Source organism: Argentina silus (genome assembly GCF_951799395.1).
Source record: "Argentina silus genome assembly, chromosome: 10".
In the NCBI taxonomy this organism is placed as follows: Eukaryota; Metazoa; Chordata; class Actinopteri; order Argentiniformes; family Argentinidae; genus Argentina; species Argentina silus.
Genome location: NC_139664.1, coordinates 6,598,308 through 6,613,929, shown reverse-complemented (window position 1 = coordinate 6,613,929; position 15,622 = coordinate 6,598,308). Strand labels below are relative to the sequence as shown.

The window sequence follows — 15,622 nt, the reverse complement described above, 5'->3', positions numbered from 1 at the left end:
TAAATCAGCTGGAAAAAAACAATGACTGAGATGATGCCTTCTGTGTGGAGGCGTAAATTACTAGAATGCAAGATGCTCACAATCATCTCTTCTTCTACTATGGTTATGTTCTAACCACATATTTTATTAGACCAGATTACATTAAAATGCAGAACAGATTCCAGTCAAATCTGATCCATGAGATAAATATGCAATGCCTAAAAGACAATAACATTCATTTTCATGAGGTTGCGACCTCAACTTCCTTTGATCAACAGAATGCCAAATGCAGACAGATAAATGTCTGGTAAAAATCAGTTGACAAACAACATCAGACTTTTGACTCCCTGCCTGTCCTGTTTTACATTGAGCAACAGTGACCGGACCTATCTTTATTAAAGCACAAGATAAATCCCGACAGAAGAACTAAAAATAAGTGATTTGAGAATGACTACATGTGGCACAGTTTGGGTCAGCAGTTTCAATGTCTGTAATGTTTTGTCTCAAATCCCCTTCGCTTGCTCAGCACTGAATATAGACACCTTCTCTTCCTTCCTTCTGTTCTTGCTACCAAAGAACAGTGCATACAGTAGAAACCTGAAAGAAATACGCTTAGCGATAAGCTAACCTCAGTCTGGGAATCTGTATATCTATGCCATTTTAACTTGTCTGAACTTGTTAAAATGTACTATTATATAAATTAGTTCTCCGTCCTCACGCGATGCTCTTATAATCCCTCCTTCTACTGTAGCTGAGAGTCCCCAAGCCATGACATGCCCCAGAGAACAGCACTATCTTCAACCATATCTTGTTTTGCACTGATCACAGCTCACTCGCTCACAGGTGAATTATTCATTCTAGGATGTTACTAGATACGGCTCACTCCATAACTCACTCCAGTTGGATCATGAGTAGTGTATAGTGTATAGTGTATAGTGTATAGTGTATAGTGTATAGTGTACGCTTTCTCATCATGTTGTTAAAGGCAGAATCTGGGATTTTAGTACCAGCCCTATCTCTCAACCAAAACAAGTGACAGGCCAGCCATTTGGCAAATGAAGGATTGTGCATTTAATTTGGCCTCGGGTGTTTTAGGAAAACATATTGTGCCATTCAAATGTATCAGATTAAAGCCATGCATTTACAAACAGTAGAGGGAACATGAATGGGCAAGACTGATAGTCAGGGGAGGGGGCATTGTTCAATGACAATGGTTGGATGGCGGGTCGTTGATGGAATTGCACACAACCTGATTGAAATGCATTAGAGGCCATTGAAATTGCCAGGTAAATTACAATCCTGGTGCCATAGCAGAAGACAATGTTCTATAGCTCAATTACATGGTCTGAAGATGTAGCTAATTAACATGTGATTACACTGCTATAGTTAAGAACACATGTAAAAGTCACTTTCAGGTTTCTGAGAAAAATGCTCATAAGATCATAGTATGACTATTCAAATGTTGTTTCATTGACTGCATTGATATGATCAATCAAAATAAAGAATAAGCTGAATAACACACTCTCATGTAAACACTTTAATCAGAATAGCGTGACCGTTCTGAATGAAGCAGATAAACAGTTCTTTCGGAATCACCTTCTTCCAGGTTGAAAGATATTATTGGATGTAAAAGAAAAAAAAGAGAAAGAAAAAATACTTTACAAAGAGTTTTTCAAATGAAATGTTACTATCCTCCACCAGATGTGACATTTAACAATTGCTCCTCTAAATCAATATTATTTATTTCGAAATTTGATCAAACAAAGGTCTTCATCACAGTAGTCTATGTATTGGGGCTTCGTTGTAGTAAAACACAGGTTTGTTGTTGAAAGCAATAATTATTTCGTTGACAAAAATATTACACAATCACTGTAGCCTACAACAACGCAAGTAGCTGAGAACTTCGAACGCGGAGTGGCATTTCGCGCGGAAGGTACCTTGAGCAGAACTAATCATCATCACGTGCGCGCGCGCACAAGCTTCTGCGGCGCGCGGGCACCCCAGGACGGTATAAAAACCCTTGGTAACCATCCCTGGAGCACGGAGGAAACCGGACTTCTCAGGTGAGTGAGGAAGGGGGCACAACAACTTATGGGGAAAATGTATAACTGTGCCTTGCTGGAATTACTTTATGCTTTCTTCAGAGAAAATGTAGCCGTCCTTACTACCGATTTATGGACATGCACTTGTTAGATAATGTATTTGGTTTACTACTTTTATAGTCCTATCTAGACTGAGTGTTAAAATTAGTAGTATAATAGTGCATACATTGGCTTTGAAGTACATATAGTACAGCTGAACATCTAATGTACCTTTAATAGCTTTGAAACAAAAGCACATTTTGTTCAGAAATTCCAATGGGTAAACATAATGTAATAGAAATAGATAAATGGCTAAAATAGAGAATTATTATGATAGTAAGTTGCCTGTATTATACAACAGCTCTACTGAGTTTACATATGGAGTGTCTTTTCTTACAATGGGCCCACACCAACACTGCCATTCTGGCAGATCTCTACTATTGTCAATGATCTCATTGATTCATTGACAGCCTTGTGATGTTGTTTCTCTGAAGTGTTCTGTAGCTTTGATAGAGAAACACTGCCTGACAATACTGTTTGTTTGTTTTCCATAGGTGTATCTGTCTGTCTACCAATCAATCAACCATGAAGGCTGTCGCACTGATCCTTGCTCTGGCAGTCATCTCTGGTAAGACAGGCTTTCAACCATCTTCTTCTGACCTTCTGTTATCATGCTTGACATACATTCTTTCTACTGTACCATAGGCACTCTATTATGCAATGAAGTAAATAGCATACTTCTAGGACTAAATATTACCTCATTACTAATTTACTGTTAAGAATGTAAATAGTAAATAAGCAAAGAGGCAACCTAAACATAAGATCAATCACACCCATAATGTTAGCTAATTATTTATCAGACCTTTGAGACATCCTGCCTTTGTGAATGAACCTGTGTAAACTGACTGGTCTCCTGCGCCCCCTCTAGGCTGCAATGCCCGCGCCGTGCCCCAGATGGAGGCCCTGGAGAACCACTGGGAGGAGAATGTGGAGCGTTTCTGGCAGTACGTCTCTGAGATCAACAGCAAGGCTGACGGAGTGGTGGAGAACCTGAAGAGCTCCCAGCTCAGCAGAGAACTTGAGTGAGTGTCTTACTGTCCCCTAGAAAATAATAAATGGAAACTTGAGAAAGGGATTTTCAAGAGATACTGGTCATCTCCTGATATATCCCTTGCCCCTTTCAATTGTACACAATGGTGTCCCCTGTCTGTGATTGGAACTGACCCTGCTGCCTGACCCATTTCACCGCTATGCCTCACCCTCTCTCCATGCCTCCCACCTTACTCCATACTGCCCGCCTGTCCTCTTGGTATCTCCCCATGTCTCGCTCCTTCTCTGTTTAGTAAAATCAATGACCATGCACTCTCTCTCCAGTCTCCATAACAGACCATGCCTCTCCTTCTCTCCCCCTTCTCCCTCCAGCACCCTGATCACAGACACCATGGCCGAGCTGACCGTCTACACCGAGAACATCCAGACCAAGCTGGGACCCTACGCTCAGGACACCGCCAGTCAGCTGAGTCAAGATCTGCAGCTGCTGACCACCAAGCTTCAGACAGACATGCTGGATGCCAAGGAACGCAGCAACCAGTACCTGGGTGAGCTCAAGACCATGGTGGAGCAGAACTCTGATGATGTCCGCAACCGCGTGAATACCTACACCCGCAAGCTGAAGAAACGCCTGGGCAAGGATACCGAGGAGATCCGCAAGTGAGTACAAGTAGCAGAACGTTGGTGGTGGTGGGGTCAGGCTATTAGACCTTGCTTGGTATGATGTGTTAAAGGTGCAAGCAAAAAAACAAACAATGGTGCCTATCCATAGTATGATCCAGGTGGTTTTTGTAACACAGCAATGTAGCATGTGATGAAATCTAGTACGTGATGCTCACCCCCCACCCGCTCCTCCCTCCCCTAGCACTGTGGCCACCTACCTGGAAGAGCTCCAGTCCCGCACCTCCCAGAACATGGAGATGGTGAAGGAGCGTGTGGAGCCCTACGTGAGCCAGGCCCAGGACACCGCCGCAGAGCGCCTGGTTAGCTTCACCTCCCTGCTCAAGACCCAGGTCCAGGGCCTGAGCAGCCAGCTGGAGACCCAGGCCGGAGGCCTGCGTGAGCAGCTGGAAGCCACCGCGGAGGACTTGCGCACCACCCTGGAGGGCAAGGTTGAGGACATCAACACCTGGCTCACCCCATACGCCGCCAAGATCCGCGAGCAGCTCCAGACCATCATGGACAAAGTCAAGGAGACCTCAGCTTAAAGGGACTTTAGGGGGGCCGGTGGTCCACCACCACAACACTTTTATTTAGTGGGGGTGTGTGTGTTTGTGTGTGTGTGGAGCATTGAACCACTATTCAACCTATCACAGAGGGGGAGTTAAGAGTTACTGATGTTTTCATTTTGTGGGGTGCTTGTGTGTTTTGGGTGAGTGGGGGAGGGAGGGGGGGTTGACAGGGGGAGGGAGAAAGGTGAGGAGGATAGAGCTTTGAAGTGGGTAGTGAGCAGATAAACACAGTTGTTTTATGTCTGCACAGGCCTCAGATAAGCATTACTATCCAATCATTATGAACGCCCTTCCTTTATCAACCTCTCCATCTCAAAACACTATCGCCGTGCTCAATAACACCTTTCATGCACACACAAGAGGCCACTGTTTTAACTTGCTTCGCTTATCTACCTTGAGATTAAGTGCTCTACGATATCTTCTTACAGTTTCATCGCTAATCTGTGTCAGGTTTCTATGCTTTCATTTGGGGACACAAGGCACGGTGAGGGGGGTGATGTAACAGTACCTTCAGATCACGAGCCAAATTGGCACGAACTCTCCTATCAAGCTCCGTCCCAAATGCACCCTAACAGTAGTAAGATTGTGTGTCCTTCATTTCAATAAGTGCACTGAATGATTGAAACATACAGGGGGGTCGACCTCCAGCAGAAAGCATCAGTCTGTCCAGATGTAGAGCGATACTGAACTACCCTGTGCCTTCTTTATCTTTGTTGCTGTGTATTCATACTACATGCTCTGTCGGCTTGCTATGTTGTCGTGATTCATATTTAGAAGTGTATGTTATATGACTTTGATGCGAAGATGACAATCAAACTAAAAAGCATACTACACAGGGTTCCATGTCCTTGCCTGTCTGTATTTTTCAGTTTGTCCAGAGTATCTCTGGCACCTCACATGAAACAAGCCTGTTATGCTGCTCACCAGAGTGCACTGTATGTCTGTCTGTCTGTCTGTCCGTCAGTACTGCCTGTGCCTGTCTGTCCGACTGACTGCACAGGCTGCAGTGTGCTAACCAGCGCTGAGTAAATAAAGGATGTAAAATACATCACCTTTTGTTGGTGGGTTTCTTCTCTGATCAAACAACATTTCAGTGACTTTCTTTAGTCATATGACAACTGAGGTAGTTGATACACGCCCACTTCTTTAGTCTCATTCCCAGACACTTCCGCCCCGAATGTGCGAAAGGTGTGTTAATCGGCTTAATTGATAAATCAATCATTCAATCATCAATCAACAACACCTTCCCCCCTGTTTACATACGTTCCTGGCCATGGCATTGGTGGTCTGTTTGTACATGACTATTCCCACTGGTTAGACACACTGGCTGAGTCTGGGTTAAGGGACACAACTAGATGTTTGTACTTTTCTGGTAGTTTTCCCCAAAAGCTCATTACACATTGACTACAAATTTTGAGAGTGTATCAGGCTTTTTTCTCCATGGTGAAGCCATTATTAGCGAGCTTGCTATGTCCTTTGTGAACTAGCTTGCTAGTATTGTTTTTTTTTTTTTTCTCCTTTTGAGCACAGCCAGAATGTTGTTGCTAGCACACCTCCAAGTTCCTGCTCGGGTTCTGCCTCCATTTGGAGTCACGGCTCGCAGTTGTAATTATGACAAATACTTTCAAACCTTATCTGCACTGTGCGCAATAGCTTGGGGACGAGGTTAGTACTTGATCAACAAATGAACAACAATTAAGACAGGTCACATCCTAGAGTTTTAAATGGGCCTGAAAATTCAAGCCCAGCCCGAGCCCGACATGGAAGACATGTTTATGACCCCGAGCCCCAAAAAAGCATGAATTCTCGAAAACATCCGTGCCTTTGTCCATTGCGCACAACAGCAACATTGCAGTGGTACAGGGTCAGAGTGGTACAGAGAGACTGCTTGAAAACTCACCATATTATTTAGGCCTACTATCAACAACTGTATTTACTGCACCTGCCTTTATAGAGTACCGTATATATTTTCAGAAATGAGCCAGATCTTGCTGTTGTCACCTGTGTGTTTTCCCAAGCATTGATGCCAATAGCGCTCCATATAGAAATAAGAGAAGGCTTGAAACTGCGGAGTTTGTTATGCTTTCAATTGATATGATAGGCCACACACACATAAACACACAGAAACACACACATAAAGATACACACACACACACACACACACACACACACACACACACACACACACACTCCTACCACAAACTGTAGAAACACCAAGTTACAATGAGGTGTTCTATCAGAACAAACGAAACAATGACAATAAAGTTGAATCTAATCTAATCTAATCTTCATCAGGTGCAAGTGAAGAGAGCAGGACAGAACAGAGGCACATATGCGATTTTGGAATGTTTATTATTTTTTCCGCAGTCTTTAAACATCAATTCAGTAATAAGGACTGTGAGAAACAAAAGCGTGAGTATGTAAAAAAGTGTTCAAAAATAATACTAAAACAAATAATATATGCAGCTAGTATGATATGATGCAACCATCTGTAGTCTTGCATTTGCCCATTATTGTTGTTGTTTACTTTGCACAAACGCCAATAACTCATCCAAGTCTTTCATTCTGAAAAAAAAAACTATCTGTGGCACAAGCTTTAAAATCCTTTAAAATACTTATAGCAATGTGGTTATTATGTGGTAAAAGAGCAACGACTTCCTTGTTAGGCTACTCAAGCCAATTCTGACATATAGTTTAACTAGGTCAACTAACTCAGGTGTCAACAACAAGGCATGCTATTAACCAAATCCCCTACTTTAATCTTGAATATATAATTGCAACTTTATTCTTAAAATGTCTACTTTATTGTTGAAATTATATTTTCGACTTTATTCTCTAAATAATGCCACTTTATATATATATATATATATATATATATGTGTGTGTGTGTGTGTATATATGCAACCGCCCCATCACCAGTTTTTTGTTTCTTTTCACTTGGCACTATACTCACATGTAATCAACTCAGCTTTGGAAAAGTTTATTTTGTTCTTTTATCTGCTTTAGGTTATCTCAAATCAACAATCTCATAGTATCTGCGGGGATAAAATGTCCTCCCCAAACAGCATTTACAGCTTCTCTCTCCCCCCATGGTTTAATATTTTACTTCACTCAACAACAGTACCTAAAACTCCCTCAATGCATTTCTCTGCTACCTGACTCAACCGACACACATTTGCCTTGTCATATAGTACACTTCTTGACTGCAGTTACATAAGTTTATTATAGTTAACTTACATAATACATTTATCTGCAGATTTGCAGTAACACCTTGTATTCTGAGCACCTTTCCTTCACAGTAATCCTCCACCTTTTCTTTTATGACCCTACCCTCCCCCGACCCCATGCCAACTCCAAACACACACTGCCAATCTTCTAATCTGTACAGATGGTGCTTTATTGACCAAACATTAAAAGGCCTTTGCTCCCCCCCCCCCCACCACCCTGCAGGTCTCTCACTACCTTATCCCCCTCCCTCCTTCCTGCTCCTGGCTTGTCTGGATCTGCCCTCACATTCCATTCCCTTTATCCCAGCAGGACTTGGGAACACTGTGTGCCCCTGTTTGTGTTTTCATCTCCTATTTTTGCAGATTATCAAGCATCACCTCGTGTTCAAGACACACATGCACAAGTCCATGCGAAGACATAAAGACATAAAGCATAAAGCTAAAGACGCACACAAACACACACATAAAGACACACACACACACACACACACACACACACACACACACACACACACACACACACACTCCTACCACAAACTGTAGAAACACCAAGTTACAATGAGGTGTTCTATCAGAACAAACGAAACATGAAACATGAAAAACATGGGCCAAAACAAGTCTTGCACAAGTCTGGGTTCAACGGCAACTTAATGTGGAGAGATAAGCCAATCTCTGCTTTTCTGCTGGTGCATCCCCTTCCACCTCACCAAAACATGTTTTTAACATGAATTAATATTACATGAGTGAAAATTAGTTTTCAGAATCACATTTTAATCAAGAAACATGAACGTCAAACACAGCAAGCCTCTGAAGTGCATGCTAAGGGCCAGTAGAGGACACCACGTGTCCCTCCGCTCTCCTCCTCTGACCCCTCCACGAAGGAAAGCAGCAGCTGTGTTATTGTTCCTGTGAATTTGAATTGACAGTTATGTTTTTGCAGAATTACTTTCAGTCTATGCGGTTAAATAGCATCAGCGGTCAACTTCACAGAAAGGTAATTTAATTGAATGTCTTTCTGTTTCTAATATACACACTGCAATACAGTACTGCAACGTAACAGGGTCCAAACACTGCCTGACAACAGCCTATATAGATAGATAGAAACTTTATTTATCCCAGGGGGAAATTCAGGAAATTCATATGTCAAAGAGGCAAGCTGTAAAGTGAAAGTGTGAGTAAGAAAGCGATGAAGCGTTTGTTGTTGTTGCTCTTTTACTGGAAGCCTGTGTGTGTTTATCTCTGTCTGTATGACTATATATCCTGTATGCAACCAGTCAAACCTCCAAGTCCTACAGTAACCTCTCAATAGCTGCAGGGCTCTGGCCATGGAGAAAACAGGAAAACCACAACCATTCTGCCAGTCAGCACCCCCCCCCCCCCCACACACACACACACACACACACACACACCCTACTCCTCCTCCTCCTGCAGCTTCTGGGTGTCACCTCTCCTCTTGTCTCTTGCGTGTGAGACAAAAGGGCCCAAGCTAGCAGGTGTTAGCCAGGCATAACCGTCAGTAACCCCCTCTGCCCCCCCTCCCAAAAGAAAGAAGAAAAACACCCCACAGTGATTTTACCTCTTATTAAACCCCCCCCTCCAGGAGTTGGAACACAGATCCGTCACCACAGGAGCCCTTTGGCTAAAAACAAAAACACTATTTTATCAGGCTTGTTATTGCAATTCATGAGTGAGCGAGACATGCACCTTCATGCCCTCTTGCTTCTGACAAAAGACTTGCTCTTCTCAAGGAGATGGGAGCTATCACACTCATACATACACACAAAGGGGGACAGAGTCACCACACATACAATACCTTTAGACAAAGAGAACGCAGATACAGACTCATCTACAGGTAATGTTGTAAGTCGCTTTGGATAAAGGCGTCTGCTAAATGCCATAAATGTAAATGTAAATGTAAATCTAAAGGAGAGGGAGGGAGTGATTCAGTTGTTCAAAGGAACAGTGGTCATGTGTACATCATAATAGGGCCTCCTGTGGGCACAACCATTAACACCAAATGAGCGCCCTGCAGTGGGCAGCAGACGGCGAGGTGCTGACGGGGGAAATGAACCCTGACACACACACACACACGCACACACACACACACAACTTCCCCTGCTCAGCCACTTTCTAATGAGAGAGAGGTTACTATAGTTCAGCAATCTAGTTCACTGTCCTTCTGTCTGCTCCAACGGTAGGCAATGGCAATACCTCCCCCTACTGAAAAAAGGCTAAAAGCCCCTAAAATGATGGCCTAGATGGTTTGTTTGGAATGTTTTGGAGATTGTGTGCGTGTGGTTACATTGAATTACATTGAACCCAATAGCCTGTGTGCAACCTGATGCAATTGATGCCCCCACACAAACACAAAGGGGAAGGGGACCGAGACATTTCCCCAGACTGTGCAGTTTTTAGACCAGGAGTTTCATAAATGCATTCTAGTATATTTGCGCTGGGTCCATTGGGTGCTCCTAAAATGTTGTGGATGCTCCAGTTCTAGTCTGGGAGTACTGGCTACCATGTCAAAAAGGTCATTTGGAGCCCTGCCCCAGCATCTCCTCTGTAACTGTTGGAGACAGCACGGAGGAACAGTACACTGTGCCTATGTCAGACTTACATAACAGTGGATAGATATGACACAGATAGATATGATAGATATGATGTCCAGGCTTTATCAGTCCCTGCTGACCTGTAACACCAATCACTTAGCACATATCTGTGTGGGAGATAGTGTAGAGCTTAATGTGAGGCACATGGAACTGAAAGTAGAGTAGAGTGGGTAAATACTACTACTAATAATAATAACTTAATAATAATTTATTACATTTATAAAGCTCTTTTCATTATGTGCTGGATGAAGAACAACATAGCTGTCATGGCTAACATCAGTTTCTACATTTGAAGTAAAATAGCAGCCAACACATGTGTAGAGGGTGATTGTTGACGAACAAATAGGCCTATTCTGCTAGGTGGGACATTTAGATGTGATGCTACATGGATGATGTAAGCCTCCATTGCAATGCACCTCCATAATCTCTACAGCTAAACATCATTAATATATCAGTGCCATACATATCTCTGATTGATATCAAATGAACTATCATTGAAATAGTTAGTTAGTTAGTTAGGTAGTTAGTTAGTGAGGGCTATTTTGTTTGGCTATACCACAAGTTGGCTAAAGTAGAAACGGCTTGCATACAGTCCATCTTGTAGTACAAAGGAGAAAATAAGTCTATTCTCCTTTGGACTTGAAGGTTTGTTGGTTGGTAGACATAGCAATCAAAGATTCAACAGTCAACAGTCAACAATGCTATTTAGTGATACCACTGCAGAATAGTATCAGTAGTTGGTGAACTCTGATCATAGGGCACTGACTGTGTCTGTAGCCCAATGATCATGTCATGTATAACAGTGAGATAGCAACGACAGAGAGAACTCTGAACTGATACACTCCCTGACCCCACATCCACTTACACTGACATGTTAATCACGAATGATGATGAATACTATACCATAAACTAGAATGATCAAATAAAATATACCCAACGTTTGATCAACTAGGCTTCCAAACAATCTCATCCCCATCAATATGGTTTGAGACATGATAGAACATGTGCCATTCCACAGAATAAGGGAGATGGAATTATCGGGTAATTTGGAGGAGTCGCTCTTGGCGCGGTTAGAGTTGCGAAGCTGGGAGGTCAATATAGGTCAGGATCGTTAGTTATCGATTACGTCACCCCGCTGGAAGGGGGATATATAGAGGCTCATCGTTTATCTCAGACACATTCGGTTTATTCTCTGAGACGGGTAAACAGGTAAGACTTTGATTTCATTCGCATTTCTCTGTGTTGAGTTTGTAGGCCTTCTGTTTTGTAGTTACCAACAACAAGTAATGCGGTAGTTTTCGTTCCATTCTAGCCCAGTGGTAGGACTATAAATTTAATTACAAAAACGAAATGCACAAAATATCTACAATGCAATTGTAGCCTGCAGCGAAACGTTTCGATAGTATACCCACGTTCAACTTCATGAGTTATTGTGGCGACATCTAGACGTGCTCAGGTTGTTTTTATAAGAAACATGCTTATTTCCTTTCAAACTCCTAAATACAGTTTTTACTTGGGTGGAAATCGAAATTCCACGCAATAGGTGGCGATCCAACTTGCCCGTGAAGTTCTGTAGAAAACAAAAGGAACTGTCCATTCTTGCCAGTGCTAACGCACGAGGGCGCTCTTTAAGTCGTCAAAAGCAGATGTGCCAACAAAGATAGTTTGCAGGATTGGAGTGGGATATTTCCTAAATAGATACATGTTTGTCTTTCCCTTGTAGATAAAGTCAAGATGAAACTGTCCATCGCCATTGCTGTGCTGATGCTGGTGTTCGCCGCACACACAGGTATAAATCCTTACCCAGAGTCATCCCGTACTCTCGGGTCTATTCCAGCATTACTACTTTACCTCTATGTACCTTTACACTATGTACCGTTACTGTCCAGAACTCCTCCACCACATTTGAATATTACATTACGCCCCCCCCCACCCATCAGCTCTCTCTCTCACATTTCTCTCTGTATAATCATAGTAGTACACATTTCTTATCTCTCCTTCTTTTTTTGTACACTAACTGTTTCTCATCCCCACCCCCACAGAGGCTGAGGAGGAGACCATTGAGCAGAAATTTACTAACTTTGGTAATCAGATGAAGGAGATGACTGAAGATCTTGCTGTGAAGACCAAGGCCACCCTGGAAGAGATCCACAGCAGTGATTTTGCTGTCAAAACCAGGTACACACGCATGCCAGCACAAACGCACACACACACACACACACACACACACACACACACACACACACACACACACACACACACACACACACACACACACACACACACACACAAATGACGAGTTCCCTGCCATAACTCAATGTATCTCTGCGTCTGCCTCCTCCACAGGGGCTTCTTTGCTGAACAATTTGAAAAGATGAAGAAGACAATCGAGGACCTGGTCCCCAAGGATAAGTAAGGCTGACCACCTGACTCCTGCGCCTTTGCCTTAGACCTGACTCTTGACCTTATCTGTGACCCTGTCTACCCTGCTTCCTCTGTCTGGCCCGGCACCATGGCTGACAGAAACAATGGTTAAATTCTCTCTCTGTAAGGAGATATGAACTATCTATGAAATATGTATAATAACTGGAGCTTGCTTTTTGAGACACAGTGCAAACGCAAAAACTGAACAAAAATCAGAACAATAAACATGTTTGTGATACAAAAATACATGTCTGTTGGTTATTGTGGGTTTGGTGGAAATGAAGTGATAAGACAAAATATACATTCTCATATTAGGTAATTTTTTATGAGAACAATGAAGGGCATACTGATTGAACAAGTAGTTATATATGTGGTCCTCTGTGGCTCAGTTGGTAGAGCATGGCCCCTCCCTCCTAAAGACCTCTTCACCCCCACTACCCCCCTGTACAAGTTTCCCTCCTGTTAATAAAACAACAAAAATAAATAATAATAATTCCTTCTTTTAGCATTGTGACTGCCTATGGCCCCTCGTCTGAGCATTGATTACTTTAACTTATGATGACTGATGGATAGATGATTCACTTACTTAAACAAATGTATTTGTTGTAAGTCGCTTTGGATAAAGGCGTCTGCTAAATGCCATAAATGTAAATGTAAATGGCGTTAACAACACTAAGGTTGTGGGTTTGATTCCCACTGGGACCATATATACTGCTAAATGTATGCACTCACTGCAATGTAAGTCGCTTTGGATAAAAGCGTCAGCTAAATGGCGTATATTATCATATTATAGTTATTCTGACTGTGTCTGTAGCCCAATGATCATGTCATGTATAACAGTGAGATAGTAACCACAGAGAGAACTCTGAACTGATACACTCCCTGACCCACATCGACTTACACTGACATGTTAATCACGAATGATGATGAATACTATACCATAAACTAGAATGATCAAATAAAATATACCCAACGTTTGATCAACTAGGCTTCCAAACAATCTCATCCCCATCAATATGGTTTGAGACATGATAGAACATGAGCCATTCCTCAGAATAAGGGAGATGGAATTATCGGGTAATTTGGAGGAGTCGCTCTTGGCGCAGTTAGGGGTGCGAAGCTGGGAGGTCAATATAGGTCAGAATCATTAGTTATCGATTACGTCACCCCGCTGGAACTGGGGTATATAGAGGCGCATCGTTTATCTCTGACACATTCGGTTTACTCTCTGAGACGGGTAAACAGGTAAGACTTTGATTTCATTCGCATTTCTCTGTGTTGAGTTTGTAGGCCTTCTGTTTTGTAGTTACCAACAACAAGTAATGCGGTAGTTTTCGTTCCATTCTAGCCCAGTGGTAGGACTATAAATTTAATTACAAAAACGAAATGCACAAAATATGACAATGCAATTGTAGCCTGCAGCGAAACGTTTCGATAGTATATCCACGTTCAACTTTATGAGTTATTTTGGCGACATCTAGATGTATCCGTCGTGCTCAGGTTGTTTTTATAAGAAACATGCTTATTTCCTTTCAAACTCTAAACTACGGTTTTTACTTGGGTGGAAATCGAAATTCCACGCAATAGGCGGCGATCCAACTTGCCCGTGAAGTTCTGTAGAAAACAAAAGGAACTGTCCATTCTTGCCAGTGCTGACGCATGAGGGCGCTCTTTAATTCGTCAAAAGCAGATGTGCCAACAAAGATAGTTTGCAGGATTGGAGTGGGATATTTCCTAAATACATACATGTTTGTCTTTCCGTTGTAGATAAAGTCAAGATGAAGCTGTCCATCGCCATTGCTGTGCTGATGCTGGTGTTCGCCGCACACACAGGTATAAATCCTTACCCAGAGTCATCCCGTACTCTCGGGTCTATTCCAGCATTACTACTTTACCTCTATGTACCTTTACACGTTACTGTCCAGAACTCCTCCACCACATTTGAATATTACATTACGCCCCCCCCCACCCATCAGCTCTCTCTCTCACATTTCTCTCTGTATAATCATAGTAGTACACATTTCTTATCTCTCCTTCTTTTTTTGTACACTAATTGTTTCTCATCCCCACCCCCACAGAGGCTCAGGAGGAGACCATTGAGCAGAAATTTGCTAACTTCGGTAATCAGATGAAGGAGATGACTGAAGACCTTGCTGAGAAGACCAAGGCCACCCTGGAACAGATCCACAACAGTGATTTTGCTGCCAAAACCAGGTACACACGCATGCCAGCACAAACGCACACATGCACGCACACATGCACGCACACACACACACACACACACACACACACACACACACACACACACACACACACATACACACACACACACACACACACACACACACACAAATGACAACAATGACAAGTTCCCCGCCATAACTCAATGTATCTCTGCGTCTGCCTCCTCCACAGGGGCTTCTTTTCTGAACACTATCAAAACATGAAGCAGACAGTCGAGGACCTGGTCCGCAAGGGTCAGTAAGGCTGACCACCTGACTCCTGCGCATTTGCCCTAGACCGGACTCTTGACCTTATCTGTGACCCCGTCTACCCTGCTTCCTCTGTCTGGCTCGGCGCCATGGCTGACAGAAACATTGGTTACATTCTGTCTCTGTAAGGAGATATGAACTATCTATGAAATATGTGTAATAACTGGAGCTTGCTTTTTGAGACACAATGCAAACGCAAAAACTGGACAAAAATCAGAACAATAAACATTTTTTTGTGATGTGTTTGTTATACAGAAATACATGTCTGTTGGTTATTGTGGGTTTGGTGGAAATGAAGTGATAAGACAAAATATAAATTCTCATATTAGGTCAATTTTTATGAGAACACTGAAGGGCATACTGATTGAACAAGTATGTGGTCCTCTGTGGCTCAGTTGGTAGAGCATGGCCCCTCCCTCCTAAAGACCTCTTCACCCCCACTACCCTCAAGTTTCCCTTCTGTTAATAAAACAACAAAAATAAATAATAATAATTCCTTCTTCTAGCATTGTGACTGCCTATGGCCCC

General features: G+C 42.7%; 3 protein-coding genes across 3 annotated transcripts; all 3 read left to right on the top strand.

Annotated features, from left to right (window-relative positions):
- The first annotated feature begins 1,953 nt into the window (after positions 1-1,953).
- On the top strand, positions 1,954-5,390 carry apoeb (apolipoprotein Eb). Its single transcript, XM_083678469.1, has 5 exons — positions 1,954-2,042; positions 2,615-2,688; positions 2,989-3,142; positions 3,483-3,770; positions 3,976-5,390. Exons 2-5 carry the CDS (start codon positions 2,646-2,648, stop codon positions 4,316-4,318), a joined length of 828 nt encoding a protein of 275 aa, XP_083534595.1. The 5' UTR covers positions 1,954-2,042; positions 2,615-2,645; the 3' UTR covers positions 4,319-5,390.
- A 5,929-nt stretch (positions 5,391-11,319) lies between these two features.
- apoc1 (apolipoprotein C-I) lies at positions 11,320-12,829 on the top strand. The gene is made up of 4 exons (XM_083678707.1): positions 11,320-11,387; positions 11,902-11,967; positions 12,221-12,356; positions 12,525-12,829. Exons 2-4 carry the CDS (start codon positions 11,913-11,915, stop codon positions 12,592-12,594), a joined length of 261 nt encoding a protein of 86 aa, XP_083534833.1. The 5' UTR covers positions 11,320-11,387; positions 11,902-11,912; the 3' UTR covers positions 12,595-12,829.
- An 891-nt stretch (positions 12,830-13,720) lies between these two features.
- Positions 13,721-15,331, top strand: LOC310811258 (apolipoprotein C-I-like). The gene is made up of 4 exons (XM_083679371.1): positions 13,721-13,847; positions 14,370-14,435; positions 14,681-14,816; positions 15,018-15,331. The coding sequence occupies exons 2-4, from the start codon at positions 14,381-14,383 to the stop codon at positions 15,085-15,087; spliced, it is 261 nt and encodes an 86-aa protein (XP_083535497.1). The 5' UTR covers positions 13,721-13,847; positions 14,370-14,380; the 3' UTR covers positions 15,088-15,331.
- The last annotated feature ends 291 nt before the right edge of the window (positions 15,332-15,622 follow it).

What these genes read in the sequence shown, in the direction of transcription:
- LOC310811258 (XM_083679371.1), top strand. Translation starts at nt 14,381, where the DNA reads ATGAAGCTGTCCATCGCCATTGCTGTGCTGATGCTGGTGTTCGCCGCA. An exon ending in GGTGTTCGCCGCACACACAG is followed by an intron (nt 14,436 to 14,680) that starts GTATAAATCCTT and finishes CCACCCCCACAG; the next exon opens with AGGCTCAGGAGGAGACCATT. An exon ending in GATTTTGCTGCCAAAACCAG is followed by an intron (nt 14,817 to 15,017) that starts GTACACACGCAT and finishes CCTCCTCCACAG; the next exon opens with GGGCTTCTTTTCTGAACACT.
- apoeb (XM_083678469.1), top strand. Translation starts at nt 2,646, where the DNA reads ATGAAGGCTGTCGCACTGATCCTTGCTCTGGCAGTCATCTCTG. An exon ending in TGCTCTGGCAGTCATCTCTG is followed by an intron (nt 2,689 to 2,988) that starts GTAAGACAGGCT and finishes CGCCCCCTCTAG; the next exon opens with GCTGCAATGCCCGCGCCGTG. An exon ending in CAGCTCAGCAGAGAACTTGA is followed by an intron (nt 3,143 to 3,482) that starts GTGAGTGTCTTA and finishes TTCTCCCTCCAG; the next exon opens with CACCCTGATCACAGACACCA.
- apoc1 (XM_083678707.1), top strand. Translation starts at nt 11,913, where the DNA reads ATGAAACTGTCCATCGCCATTGCTGTGCTGATGCTGGTGTTCGCCGCA. An exon ending in GGTGTTCGCCGCACACACAG is followed by an intron (nt 11,968 to 12,220) that starts GTATAAATCCTT and finishes CCACCCCCACAG; the next exon opens with AGGCTGAGGAGGAGACCATT. An exon ending in GATTTTGCTGTCAAAACCAG is followed by an intron (nt 12,357 to 12,524) that starts GTACACACGCAT and finishes CCTCCTCCACAG; the next exon opens with GGGCTTCTTTGCTGAACAAT.